This window comes from Mustelus asterias, chromosome 9, assembly GCF_964213995.1.
Source record: "Mustelus asterias chromosome 9, sMusAst1.hap1.1, whole genome shotgun sequence".
Lineage (NCBI taxonomy): Eukaryota > Metazoa > Chordata > Chondrichthyes > Carcharhiniformes > Triakidae > Mustelus > Mustelus asterias.
In genome coordinates this window covers 21408221-21422510 of record NC_135809.1, presented here as the reverse complement: position 1 = coordinate 21422510, position 14290 = coordinate 21408221, and the positions used below count along the sequence as shown (strand labels likewise).

Genomic DNA, 14290 nt, shown 5'->3' with positions numbered 1-14290 from the left:
TTAAAAAATTCATTCAGGGGATGTGGGTGCCGCTGGCTAGGCCAACATTTATTGCCCAGCCCTAATTGTCCTTGAACTGAGTGAGTTGCTAGACCATTTCAGAGAGCATTTGAGAGTCAACCACATTGCTATGAGTCACCAGAACAGGTAAGGATGGCAGATTTCCTTCCCTAAAGTACACTAATGAACAAGATGGGGTTTTTTTATGACAATCGACTATGATCATCATTAGACTTGTAATTCCAGATTTTTATTGAATTCAAATTTCACCACCCACCATAGAGAGATTCGAACCAAGGTCCCCAGAGCATTACGCTGGGTCTCTGGATTACTAGTCTAGTGACAGTTCCAATATGCCATGACCTCCCCTGTCAGCATAACTGCTTCCTTGTTGATCTCTCAACCAATTCCTACCACAGTTCAAGAAAGTCACATTGACTAGAATGCCCCTGTAACAGCCAAGTGCTACTGCTGTGCACTTGCAGATCATTGACATCGAGGATGGTTAAATGTTTTCAACGTTCATTATAAAGCTAAATCAAGGTATTGGTGAAGGTATAACAAGGTAAATGCCAAGTGTCACTTTTTTCCACATTTTAGGGACTGAAGAGCTAATTGAAAGCACTGAATTATCTACCACTACCTATCCATTCTAGCTGCAATGTGCCCTGCTGGCCTGGTTCTTCCTCAGCTTTAGCCAATTGTTCAAGATCCAAGATGTCCCTTGAGATCCCATGGCTCTCATTGTGCCTGTGTTGGCCAGGGGTATTGAGGTTGCGATGGCTGTTATCAACAATGTATAGAAGAAGTATTCATTGCCTCCTGATAGCCATCCACTAATGCTTCGCAGGATGAAGATGCATAGAAGTGGCCAGCAAAACTTGCAATGACTTGCATTATCTTTCTGCTGTGGTTATGTACCTGTCGAACATTGATGGAGTAGTCTTGCTACTGATGTAAGATACTGGTTAACTTAGCTATGATGCCGTGGACCTGAGGGAAGTCAATTACTGCTGCAAATTTCAGATTTCTCTAATTCTCGCTGTTGATGTCCATTGCAAAGATAATATCCTGATTTTCTCTGGCAACTCTGAACTCTATAATGCAATGTATGGTTACATCCCCTACAGAAGCTTGGACATTACTTTGACAACCAACAATGAAGTTTAGCTGTCTGGTCTATAAGGCGACGTCCACTTCAGTGAGCATTACATAAGTAACAGACTGCTTGGTTATTTACCCCCACATTGCTCTTCAAAAATATCCAAGGAAGTGACTCTTAACCTATAGACTTTGTGGGCCCTACCTGCTGCTTACACTGGTTCTTCAGGCTACAGCTGCTTCTCATTTTTCTCTATATATTCACAGCAAAAATAGCGCCCATGAGAAGTAGAGCGCTTAATGAAAATGGATGAGAAGGAAAAAAATCAGAAATAAGTGAAGTAAATGCTCAAAAAGTGACCTTAGTGCCTCCAGGTGACTGCAATGCTCCTTTGAATGCAGCTTTCCATCATGTCAGTCAGATTGTGAAACCAATTCCACTAGCTTTATACTTAGCAAGTTTACCTTTGGGAAGATCTTTGTCGTTAGAAAGTGCCAGATATCAATTAATGTCACCAAACCTCAACTGGGATTTACAAATGCAGGCACCTGTATTTCTTGGGGGAACATTCCCTAGTCTGTTCTAGGGTTAAAATGGCAGTCAATGGATTTCTGACTTGATTTTCTTGATTTCAGGCATTCATTTGCCATGCTCCCCCGAGCAAATTAGATGTGGTCGAGAAGTTTGCAGATGTCATTTCCTACAATAGCCTTATTGATCAAGAGGTATCTAACTTCATCAAGAAAGCAAATGTTTTCTTTTGATTTCTCAAAAAGTGGCTAATAGATCAACAAGACATAAAATTGTTCACAATCATACAGTTATTATTGCTCTTGTGTAACTATAAGTCTTGGATCTACCACAGAAAGCTTCTCAAACAACTTGACATATCCCAGGATGCTAACTCTATAAAATACCATAATTTTAAACATCAAATATTAGAATGAAGTCACAAAAATTCTGGTATGAACACTGAGGTGATGATGATAAAGCTACAACTGTCTTGGAGCAGCTATGTGTTGAAAATGGATAAGAATCCGTTCTCCTTGGCAAATGTAAGAAAGGAAGTCAGCACAATTAGTTTGGAAACACAATGAAATATGTTCAACTGTGCTGTGGATTGGGAATGTACCAGCACGGACAGTCAGGCTGGTAGACTGCCAGTTGCACACTTTAAAACCCGGAGGTGGCAACTTTTCATTCTCAGAATGTGGGCAGTACTGGCAAGGCCAGCATCATTGCCTGTTCCTAGCTCCCCTGAGAAGTTGCTGGTGGACTACCTTGTTCAACCACTATTGTTAGAAGCTTGCTAAGTTACCTCCCAGGGCAGTTACGAGTCAATTGTACTTATGTGGGGGTTACAATTATATATAGAACAGACCAGGTAAGAAAAGCAAATGTCCTTCCCATTAATGAAACAGTTCTGTTTTCTAAAAATCCAACAGCTTCACAGTCACATTGATTGATACCAACTTTTTAATTTTTTAATTTACATTGAATGTTTTTACTCAAACCACCATGGTTAGATTTTTACTCCCATTCTCTGGAGTATTAATCCAGGCCTCTGGATACATTGCTGCATAATAGAAAGCAAAGGAAGGATTCCCAAAATGCTAATGAATATGTCACCAATGCCACAAGTACAGGCATTTGCACATGTATCAGCCTTGGTAGCCTCTTCTGCACACATATATAATGGTGAAATTCAAATATGATCTCAACATTCCATCAAAATCTCGGTTATAATTGGCAAGGCAATCATCATAAAAATAAACAATCCATACTACAATTTCAAAAATGGACATATAGCCCACTAAATACATTAGAAAGAAATGTGTTACCTGAAAATTTGTCTCACAACAGCAATACTATACTGATATACAATCATGCTACATGCAATCCTTATTTTATACAATGCCGTTTCAATACATTAGCACTGGTAAAAATCCATGGGTATAAAATAAATAAACTTGAGCCTTTATGGTATTATTTAATAATACATCTCAATGACTTCAAATGTAATTCTTCCATAAATTCCAAATCCATTCCTCCCTTCAAAAAGACTTATGCCAACTAGATGTACACTCTGGACACTAACATAGTTAGCTGATAAGTTATATACTTTAATAAAACATTAATGATTGGGTTCCTTTTCTTAATGCTTTAGATCCTTAAAAATAAGACACTGACTATGTGAGATATCTGTATCAGTGATTTAAACCTTTCAACATGTAAATATTGAGTTCAACTTTGACCCTCTGCCTTTTGAATACAGGTGACATGTCTTCATTTTTCACTAGAATTTGGTTAAAACAATGATAATGAGAATGCTTATTACTTTTGCACAGGATTACCATGAAACAATTACATGAGAATTCTACGAAATTATAGGAACGTATAATTCAGTCTAATATTTTATCATAAGATAATTTCTATAATAGTTTATCTTTAAAAGGTAAAAACTTGGTCATTGCTTGACATTTCAAACAATCTAATTGTTTATACATGCACAGCATTAAGAATGTTTTTTATTAATTCAAATTCTGGACTTTGAGAAAAATTTCATATTTATTAAACACAGTATGTTAATACACAATTTAATTATTCATTAAATTGCATATTATTGACTAAATTAACATTTGAATTTATATCATGTGTTTTGAAAAATAGCAGATTTAATTTGCCTATGAAAAGAAAATCACAGTGAACCAGACTATTTTATATCCTCAATAAAAATGCAACTTTAAATTAATAGATTGGTAATTTTTCGTTGATCAATTTCTCCCTTTAAACCATTGCATGTAGTAACATAATCGCAATACACCTGTCAAACTATACGGTACTGATGAATTCAATGGATACTGCACAGCAGCCAAGAGCATCACATCATACACCCACTTCAGAGAACCTCATGCCAACATCTGGATGCATCTGGTGGTAAAAGTCATGACAGAAAAATAGAATCGTGTACGCGAAAAAAAAGCGGAAAGATGGCTCCATGGTTGCAATAATGCACATTGCTGTCAGTGACTGGAGATTTTTATTTAAGCATCGCTTTCAGAAGTCGGAGGTGCCTACCTGGGGCAGTGCAGAGTTAAGCTGGCGCTGCAGAGAGTCCCTGTCGTAAATGACATCCTGGAGTTTGCCTTGTGCCAGCGCCAAGCTCTCCTGGGTCTCCCGCAGGGTGTCAAGCAGCCGGTCCCGTTCGTCCAGCATGTTGACCATCAGCTGCTCGAAATTGGAGTCCTCCGAGCTGCTCTGGGAGCCCCTCTGGCTGAGGGTGTCCTCGCTGATGGTGGGCATCACCTCGCACATCATGGTGGTGCCGAGTCCCAGCCTCTCCGGCTGGCGGCCGGGGCAAAGGAGCTTCCAACCGGGGAAAAAAATAAACACAGAATCAAATCAAGATCCACGGGCCAGGCACACACAGACACCAAGAGGTGTACAGTTCAGCTCGCCATTCCTCCTCTCCATCCAAGTGGCATTTTGACATCTCTGACACTTCCTCGTCGCTTGATGCCCCCACCCCTTTTTTATTATTATTTTTTAAAAGCTCGCTAGGTCCTTTCTCTCTTCAGATAAGAATGACAATTGCAGCAGGCCCGCCGCTGCCGCTTGAATCTTGCGCATTTCTCGGCTCACATTCTCTCCCGGCCGTTATCTTCCAAATTTTAAACGGAAAGGTCGCGCGGCGCTGCCGTTAACGGTCGCGCGGAGGCGAAGGCTTCGTTCTCCAGTAGCGAGAGAGAGAGACTCCAGCCGATTGGTCCCCTTCGCCTTTCCTCCGCCCGCCTTAATGATCACGGAGAGCTCGGTAATCTCGCCGTAATCACTCTTGAGAGCGAGGTAAAGAAGAATCAATGGATAATTATTTTAATTTATTATATATGTGTGTGTGGTATGTATATATGGGAGGAGATCTGACTGGAAGCGGTGCTGCAAAGGGCTCGAGCCGGAGGGCGCGAGCCGGCTGATGGGCACAGCAGCAGCTCGAACCCACAGCACCATCCCTCCTAACACAGGAGCGCTTCTGCAATCTTCAGACATCTCCCCCTCCACCTCCCCACCATCCCATCCCCTTTCAGTGTGTGCACCTTATTTTTTTTTCAATGCAAATGCAACGACTCGCCCGGTTCTTTGGAATTGTGCAATTTATTGCATTTTTTTACTCACCTACACGTCTGGCATCGTTGCCATCCCGTTTATATGTATGTGGTGTGAGTGCAACATGTGATGGTGAACGGTATGCCCACATTATACTCTCACAATATGGGCGGATCCAGAGTTTATTTGGCATTACCTCATTCCCCCCCCCCCCCCCCCCCCCCGCCGACCCCCCAGTTGGAAGCTATCGAGCAGACTGCAAACTTACACACACTCATCCAGCTGTTTAGCGTCTCCCCTCTTTCTGAGGGGAGGTCAGCTGCGTGTAGGTTGCCTCTAGCAATTTTTTTTTGAGGATATGTTTGTTATATGTGATTTCTGTTTTGCCGCTTGCCGCAAATCGGCCGGGGACGCCGGGCATTGTAAAACATCACGTTGTTGGCGGGTGAGATTTTAACTAGGGGGAGAGAAGGCAGATGTAAGGCGTGTGCCACTCCCTGGATCACTACGGTAGAAATATCTGTAATATCTGCAAATGTCCACCCGCTCGGTGAGCGCCCTCTAAAGCAGCTGCATGCCTCCTGAACAATGATGTCATTGTTAAGTATGGATCCCAAATGTTGTATGCATGCATTATAATTAATCTAACATGCATGGCCGGTGTTTTTTCCTTCCCCTTTAATTTTCAAACAGGTAGGACATTCAGTACAATGAGGGGGCTTGGGTGTGTGTGAGCATCAGATGGCATAGGAATGAAGAGAAGCAACGATAGTTTGCTTGTCAAAAGGACCGTTGCAATCCAAATGAAATCAGAGAATATAAAACGCAAACCACAAAATGCTTTTTTTTGCAGTCTGAAGTGCAAAAGAGACTTCGGATGCTCGAGCAGGTCGGGCAACAGCCATCAATCTCACCACTTCAAAATTAAAGAATGCATTGTTACGAATAAATCATCGTGTTGTAATGATACTAATTCGTCTCTTACATGATCTATCTCGAAAAGTGATAACGCTATGTGCAAAATGTAAGAGTATTTAAGATTTTGTCCCCTAAAAACTCGTGCATTATGTTATTGGATTGCTCACAGACTCATGTCACTTTCGCGGTCTGTGGGTAATCCAGCTCGGGTTAACAACACCCTATTATTAAATGTGGATGAGCAAGAGAATTCAGACAGATATATAGAATGCATATAACGCGCGATCGAAATTTGGGTAGGCATTTTTCAGGTGGGGTTTCAACACTAAAACCTGGGGGATGGCGCGTCACTGGTCGGAAAAAATGCACAACTATCGTATAAAATTACGGGAGAGTGTGATACTTCCGATTGTCAAATGTGAAAAGTGTAATGTGCTAGCGGAAATAAAAATATTAATCAATCGCAATGCACCTGGAATAGTGATTTTTTCGTGTATAAGAAGCAACCAATAGCTCCCTATTTTTGCTTAAATTCAGGCATCCAACTATTATGGAAGTTGGCTTTTTTGGATACACCCAAGATAATATTAGCCCAAACCGGAAATAAGCACGGTTTGACTTGGTTCTGGGAAATAAAGTGAGACACATAGCATGTGAAAATAGAAGTATGATTGGGAAATAAAGATTATAACATAGTTAGATTCATTCCAAGTATTGAAAATGATAGTGGAGAGTTAATAAGAGTTCTGGAGAGCTAAAGAAGAGAAATTCAGCAAGATAAAATGCCATTTAACTAAAGTAACTCAGCAAAAAAGTGATCAAATAGGTTTACTGATCAGCAATGGGAAATTTTAAATCTGAAATGCATAGAGGACTAAATGAATATATTCCTCAAAAGTGACAATCAGGCATATCAAAGTATTGAGCTTGAAAACTGAATTGAAACTTTAAAGCATTAAAGCATACAATAAGATTAGAGCTCTCATACAAACTTGAAGAAAGGGTAGTGGAGAGATAGAAAGTAAAATTAGAAGAACTGGGGGGAAGCATGACACAAAATTAAATGATATAAAAGGAAATAGTAGTAATAGTTTCATATGCATAAAACAAAGCAAATTAAAAGTTCAAGGGAAGATACAGTAACTCCAATGAAAGTCAGCAATATCATATCAGCCTTGGCTCAGTGAAAGCAGTCTTCCCCACTCCAAAGATATTGGGCTGAATTTCTCCTGCCCATTAGAGGTGGGCTGAGAGGCGGGAGGGGTTACAATATCTGATGGGAAGATGATGGGACAGAAGCCCAAAGTCTTCTCGCTGTCACCTCCATGAGACAGGCAGGTCGTTAAGCTGATCGAAAGGGCAATTAACCTGTATTTTACAGGTGTTTTCACATTTTTCCAGGCCTGCATGTACGCATGAAGTTTCAGTGCCTCACCAGGCATAGAATAAGCAGGTTAGCTCTGGCTACAAATGGCAGCTATTGAGCAATTGGTGAGCCTTGACACAGAGGATAGTGGGCATTGGCCTGGACAATGTAGAGAAAGGGGAAAAGGTGCAAGAGCTGCAGGGCATTCTGCCAGAATGGTATATCAAAGCTAGTACTTTTGTGGGTAGAGGCCCTGGAAACTGGGTGAATCTACAAGCCATTGACCTTGTTCATTCATGCTTGACTCCTCTAGTGGGGTGCAGCAACATACAGCAAGACACCAACAGAAGGGCAGCAGGAGTGCTAGCCTTGGAGGAGGAAGGGGAAGGGCAAGCAAGCAACCTCTCGCATGCAGAAAAAGTTAGCCACCAAAAGAGGGTATATAGACCATGGCTCAGCTACCTTTAGGAGTCAAAGTAGCAGTGTCACCAAGGACTGTGACTCTCTGGGGAGGCCATCAACAGGCTATGTGTCATGTTAGAGGACAGTCTGAACCCCAGTGTCTGTGGGGTTGAACTTACATCCCTCTATGTTCATCTGGGTTATGTGTGGGATCTCCCAGTCTGTGGCATTTCACTGCATCAAGCTGGTCACTGATGCCATGTCCAAGAAGACTGCCAGCACAAGCAATTTTGCACAGATACAAGTAGTCAGGTGAAGAGGTCCATTGGATTTGAGGTCATCTCTGGATTCCACCAGGTGCTGACAGACATCACTGCACACATGTGGCCATCAAGACTCCCACAGTCTATAGCCTTCATCAACAATTTTACGATCTCCATGAAGACCAATAACTAAACAAAATCAAACTTCCTGTGACTGACTGAAAGGATCACATATCAAGATTTCAAGTTTTAAGATTTTTACTGCTACATATAAACTGAAAGCAATATTAACTAAATATTATTTCAGGAGACAACTTACACTTAAAAATACAAAAAAAGTTTCCCATTAACTTTTAAAACAACTGAAAATCCCTCTCCATGGTCAAACTCTATCCCTTAAATAAACTCGTCATTTTCCAGGAACTAGTCCAAGGTGATTCTTAGCTCCCAAGGGCTAGCTTTTTTTTTTCCTTTTCCAGGTGAGAAATTCCTAATCCCAGAACTGACTTTCATGGTGAGGGATGAATTGGAGATTCTTCCCTCTAGCCAAACCTAGGTGCATATTCCAGCCTTGTTCAAACTCTCACATACCTGGCCTCTTCAATCTGAGTGTAACTCCCACCCGCATTCTGCATGGTGAACAACAGAGAGCTGTTGCTTCCATCTCTCTGCTCTTTCTCGATTGACTGTGCCAGTGAGGCTCCATGATACTTTTGGAAAAGCTGCACTCTGATCCTACAATAGTTTCATATGGACTCGCTGAAAGCTCATCTCTATGGCAACATGAATTATATTGGTCTTGTATCCAGATATAAATACTAATCAGCTATCCTCTAGACCCTAACTCCATACTATCTTGGAATTAAATAGACAGTTTAAAATACAATCAATAATAAAACCTGACTTTCCTAACACCATTCTGGGACTTGGAGACTATCCACAGCACCACAACAGCTCACTTCATTATAAATATCTTGCAACTTCTTCCAGTCAAGGCTGTTGTCAGTAGAATTCAAAGCAGGTAACACAAACCTTTAATTCCCCTTTTTATCTTAAATTAAAGACACAGTCCAAAAACATAACATTTTTATAAACTTTGTATTTGTAGCAAAGGTTCCAACTCAATGTATAAACATCTGCAAACCTGCAAACATTTCCTTCAGGTGTGTCTTTCATTCCCTGGAAACAGCCATGGTCACCTGCATACAAATGCAGTCCCAGATGTCTGACCTTTTCAGACCTAGTCCCCCAACAACACCCGCTCCCCCTCCCCCTCCCCCCGGCACCTCCAAGGATGAATACTCAGTGACAAAGGCGACTCAATGAACATGTAAGTACTGACGCCTGAGGAACCTTTACTCTGGTACAGGAGAGAGATATAACATTTGCCTTGGCACAAATGGAACAACCATCAAACAGGTCACAGGGATTATATCGATGCAGTTCAGGTATATCTGATGGACACCTAAAGTATGCCCCAGCAAGAGTCTCCTGTTTCATTGTGATGTGCCTTAAACAACCTGGAGCTATAAAGAGGCACAAGGATAAAATAAAAGTAAAGTTTATTTATTAGTCACAAGTAGGGCTTACATTAACACTGCAATGAAGTTACTGTGAAATTCCCCTATGATGAGGAGATGGATTAAGATGATGACCAGATGCAAGTTTCTGGTGGAGCCACAGGGACCACAAGCAAGATGCCATGCCTTATGCACTAGGGATACTCGGAAAATATTAATAAAGGCAGCATTCACATGATTCTTAGTGACAGATCCATGCAATACAATAAAAAAAATCTCTACTAATCAGTCTTAGTAATGCCTCCTTCATTAACATTACCATTTACCTGGTCCCATTGGAGGGGACACGATGGGATGGAATATCACAACCTCACAGTTTGCTCCCATCCATCAAACTTTTTGTGGAGGCCACAGTGGTTCTGAAGTCCAAACGGTCTGCGAAGAGGTGCAAGGAGAATTCAGGCCTCAACACATCAGAATGGTTTTAATAATTTTAAAGGCTTTGTGAATTCAAAAAACAAGGAACCCTCGCACCCCAAGTGCAGTTAAGTCCTCTCCGTAAACTGCTTCCACGTGCTCTTAAATCTTTGCTTTCTACTTTTAACTGAGCTGACGGCAGGCTGCTGGCCTTGCTGCAGCATGGTTTTGGATGACGTTCACCATGATCCACTGATTGCCTGAAGCCCAGAGAGTCGTCGTACATTGAGGGCCACTTGCACATGTGTAGGAGTCTCCTTGTTCTCAGACTCTGCCAAATGTTCCTTCACTTCCCGATGTAGTTCAAATATCCGTGTATCTGTCACCTTGCTGACCACTCCAGAGGCACATCTGAGCTTTAGCATTGCTGGCCTTCCAGCAATGTTCCAAGTGTCAGTGACCTAGACTGTCACAGCCTCTGTCAGCTGCTTAGGCTTTTCTATGGTGTATCTACCAGGTTGTGATCTGAGATCAACATGTGAACACATACCCACCAGCTGGCGATGCTTACCTTTGACCTGTGTGCCTACCCTTCAAAAATAATTTGTTTGCCATGAGTCAACTGAGATGCCCTGAGGTTATGAAAGACACAATAGAAATGCAAGTTCATACTTTCCAATTTTGTAGGATAAAGATAGGGTGGCTTTATTAAATAAAAAAATTGCATTAGTTCTTACAGATGGTTTTAACAAATGTTGATGGAAGTTAAAATATGGGATGGGTAAAATTTTAAATTGTGACACACCCTACACTGGCAATATCCTCTTTAACTACACAGATCAGGTTCTGGTAATGCTAGATAGATGGCACATACATTAGTCATGACTATGGCTAAGATCATCGTATGAATGATATTTGACCAAGATCATCATATGAATGATCGTCATCAGCACCTGCCCAATGAAAATTATAGTGAATGCCCAAAACAAAACTTGGGGAACAAAATGTTAGAAGATCCAGAAAATAGACATCAATTAGCCTTTTACTGATGTAAATTGGTTATCTGTCTTCTGTAAACATGTTGGGCTCTCTCTACGCACCCCCCTCTCCCTCAACCACAATGTTTTTTGCCACCATTTTCCCACCCTCCCATTTCCCAGCTTGTCTCCAATGTGCTGGTAAAAGTTGGCCATGGTTTCCTTCCATAAAAGTGCAATCTAGTGATAATTTTATTTCTCCAACCATCAATAAAAGCAGTTAGTGGATTAATCCACAATCATCCCACTCAGTACTAAAAGTTTATAAAAATATAGTGCAAATATTTAACCTGAATTTATCTTGCACCAGATGGACTCCCATATGTCCTTATCAAGAGAGCAGCTGAAATTGTTTTCACAGATGTTCTTCAGTGTGGCAATCCTGTGATAGTCAGCCAAATTTATTGATAAAGTACTGATGTAGGAAACCAACACTGGTAATGTGGTTCTTTATTCATGGCTAAGAGATTTATGCATAAAAGATAAATAAATCAATGAATCCAATCAAATGTTATTGACGTCTGAAGAAATGAATGAGAATCAGTATGCAATATTGTTAAACTTTCGCAAAGTCTTTATTATAGGAGGTAAATTGATAAAGTAGAAAGAAATTCAGGCTAGTTTTAACAAACTGAAATTAGTATTAACTGGGCAGCAAGAACCTCAAAGTAGGATTTGGAGACTTGCTTCCTTAGTAATATTGAAGCTTTCGTATCTGCCATTTTGATCCTCCTGGCTCCAGAAAAATAATGCAGACTCCTCTGCTTCATCTCCCTTCACACCTCCCCAGTACCTAGCTGAGGCGGCCCATTCAATGTAGGAGCCTGCTAAAATTCCTTAAGGCTCAGGCCCAAAACTGGTGACTTGCATCAGGGCACCCGTTTGATGCCTTAGGTCACCAACTGCATTTATATGAGGCTAAGTCTCGTAATGGCTCCTGCTTCTTCAACCCCAAAATGGCAGTCAGCTGAAGTTCTCCACAGGATTCCCATCCAAAATTAGCATTTTTTGAATTGGATAGTTACTTGATAATGAAGACTGTGACTGTTATGGAGCAACATTGAAAGAGCACAGAACTGACTGGTTCTAGGAACATAGAACATAGAACAGTACAGCACAGAACAGGCCCTTCGGCCCACGATGTTGTGCCGAGCTTTATCTGAAACCACGATCAAGCTATCCCACTCCCTATCATCCTGGTGTGCTCCATGTGCCTATCCAATAACCGCTTAAATGTTTCTAAAGTGTCTGACTCCACTATCACTGCAGGCAGTCCATTCTACACCCCAACCACTCTCTGCGTAAAGAACCTACCTCTGATATCCTTCCTGTATCTCCCACCACGAACCCTATAGTTATGCCCCCTTGTAATAGCTCCATCCACCCGAGGAAATAGTCTTTGAACGTTCACTCTATCTATCCCCTTCATCATTTTATAAACCTCTATTAAGTCTCCCCTCAGCCTCCTCCGCTCCAGGGAGAACAGCCCTAGCTCCCTCAACCTTTCCTCATAAGACCTACCCTCCAAACCAGGCAGCATCCTGGTAAATCTCCTCTGCACTCTTTCCAGCGCTTCCACATCCTTCTTATAGTGAGGTGACCAGAACTGCACACAATGTTCCAAATGTGGTCTCACCAAGGTCCTGTACAGTTGCAGCATAACCCCACGGCTCTTAAACTCCAACCCCCTGTTAATAAAAGCTAACACACTATAGGCCTTCTTCACAGCTCTATCCACTTGAGTGGCAACCTTTAGAGATCTGTGGATATGAACCCCAAGATCTCTCTGTTCCTCCACAGTCTTCAGAACCCTACCTTTGACCCTGCAATCCACATTTAAATTAGTCCTACCAAAATGAATCACCTCACATTTATCAGGGTTAAACTCCATTTGCCATTTTTCAGCCCAGCTTTGCATCCTATCTATGTCTCTTTGCAGCCTACAACAGCCCTCCACCTCATCCACTACTCCACCAATCTTGGTGTCATCAGCAAATTTACTGATCCACCCTTCAGCCCCCTCCTCTAAGTCATTAATAAAAATCACAAAGAGCAGAGGACCAAGCACTGATCCCTGCGGCACTCCGCTAGCAACCTGCCTCCAACCCGAAAATTTTCCATCGACCACCACCCTCTGTCTTCAATCAGACAGCCAGTTACCTATCCAATCGGCCAACTTTCCCTCTATCCCACACCTCCTCACTTTCATCATAAGCCGACCATGGGGGACCTTATCAAACGCCTTACTAAAATCCATGTATATGACATCAACTGCCCTACCTTCATCAACACACTTAGTTACCTGCTCAAAAAATTCTATCAAATTTGTGAGGCACGACTTGCCCTTCACGAATCCGTGCTGACTATCCCGGATTAATCCGCATCTTTCTAAATGGTCGTAAATCCCATCTCTAAGGACCTTTTCCATCAATTTACCAACCACCGAAGTAAGACTAACCGGTCTATAATTACCAGGGTCATTTCTATTCCCTTTCTTAAACAGAGGAACAACATTCGCCATTCTCCAGTCCTCTGGCACCATCCCCGTGGACAGCGAGGACCCAAAGATCAAAGCTAAAGGCTCTGCAATCTCATCCCTTGCCTCCCAAAGAATCCTAGGATACATTTCATCAGGCCCAGGGGACTTATCGACCTTCAGTTTATTCAAAACTGCCAGGACATCCTCCCTCCGAACATCTATTTCCTCCAGCCTATTAGCCTGTAACACCTTCTCTTCCTCAAAAACATGGCCCCTCTCCTTGGTGAACACTGAAGAAAAGTATTCATTCATCGCCTCGCCTATCTCTACTGACTCCATACACAAGTTCCCACTACTGTCCTTGACCGGCCCTAACCTCACCCTGGTCATTCTTTTATTCCTCACATAAGAGTAAAAAGCCTTGGGGTTTTCCTTGATCCGACCCGCCAAGGACTTCTCGTGTCCCCTCCTAGCTCTCCTAAGCCCCTTTTTCAGCTCATTCCTTGCTAACTTGTAACCCTCAATCGAGCCATCTGAACCTTGTTTCCTCATCCCTACATAAGCTTCCCTCTTCCTTTTCACAAGACATTCCACCTCTTTTGTGAACCATGGTTCCCTCACTCGGCCATTTCCTCCCTGCCTGACAGGGACATACCTATCAAGGACATCCAGTATTTGTTCC

General features: G+C 42.0%; 1 protein-coding gene across 1 annotated transcript in view; it reads right to left on the bottom strand.

The window, feature by feature from the left end:
* ppfia2 (PTPRF interacting protein alpha 2) overlaps positions 1 to 4728 on the bottom strand; it is a 411670-nt gene extending 406942 nt beyond the window's left edge. Inside the window, exon 1 of the mRNA XM_078221160.1 lies at positions 4181 to 4728. Coding sequence (XP_078077286.1) covers positions 4181 to 4420 — 240 coding nt within the window. The 5' untranslated portion in view covers positions 4421 to 4728. The remainder of the gene's footprint in view (positions 1 to 4180) is intronic.
* Between the last annotated feature and the right edge of the window lie 9562 nt (positions 4729 to 14290).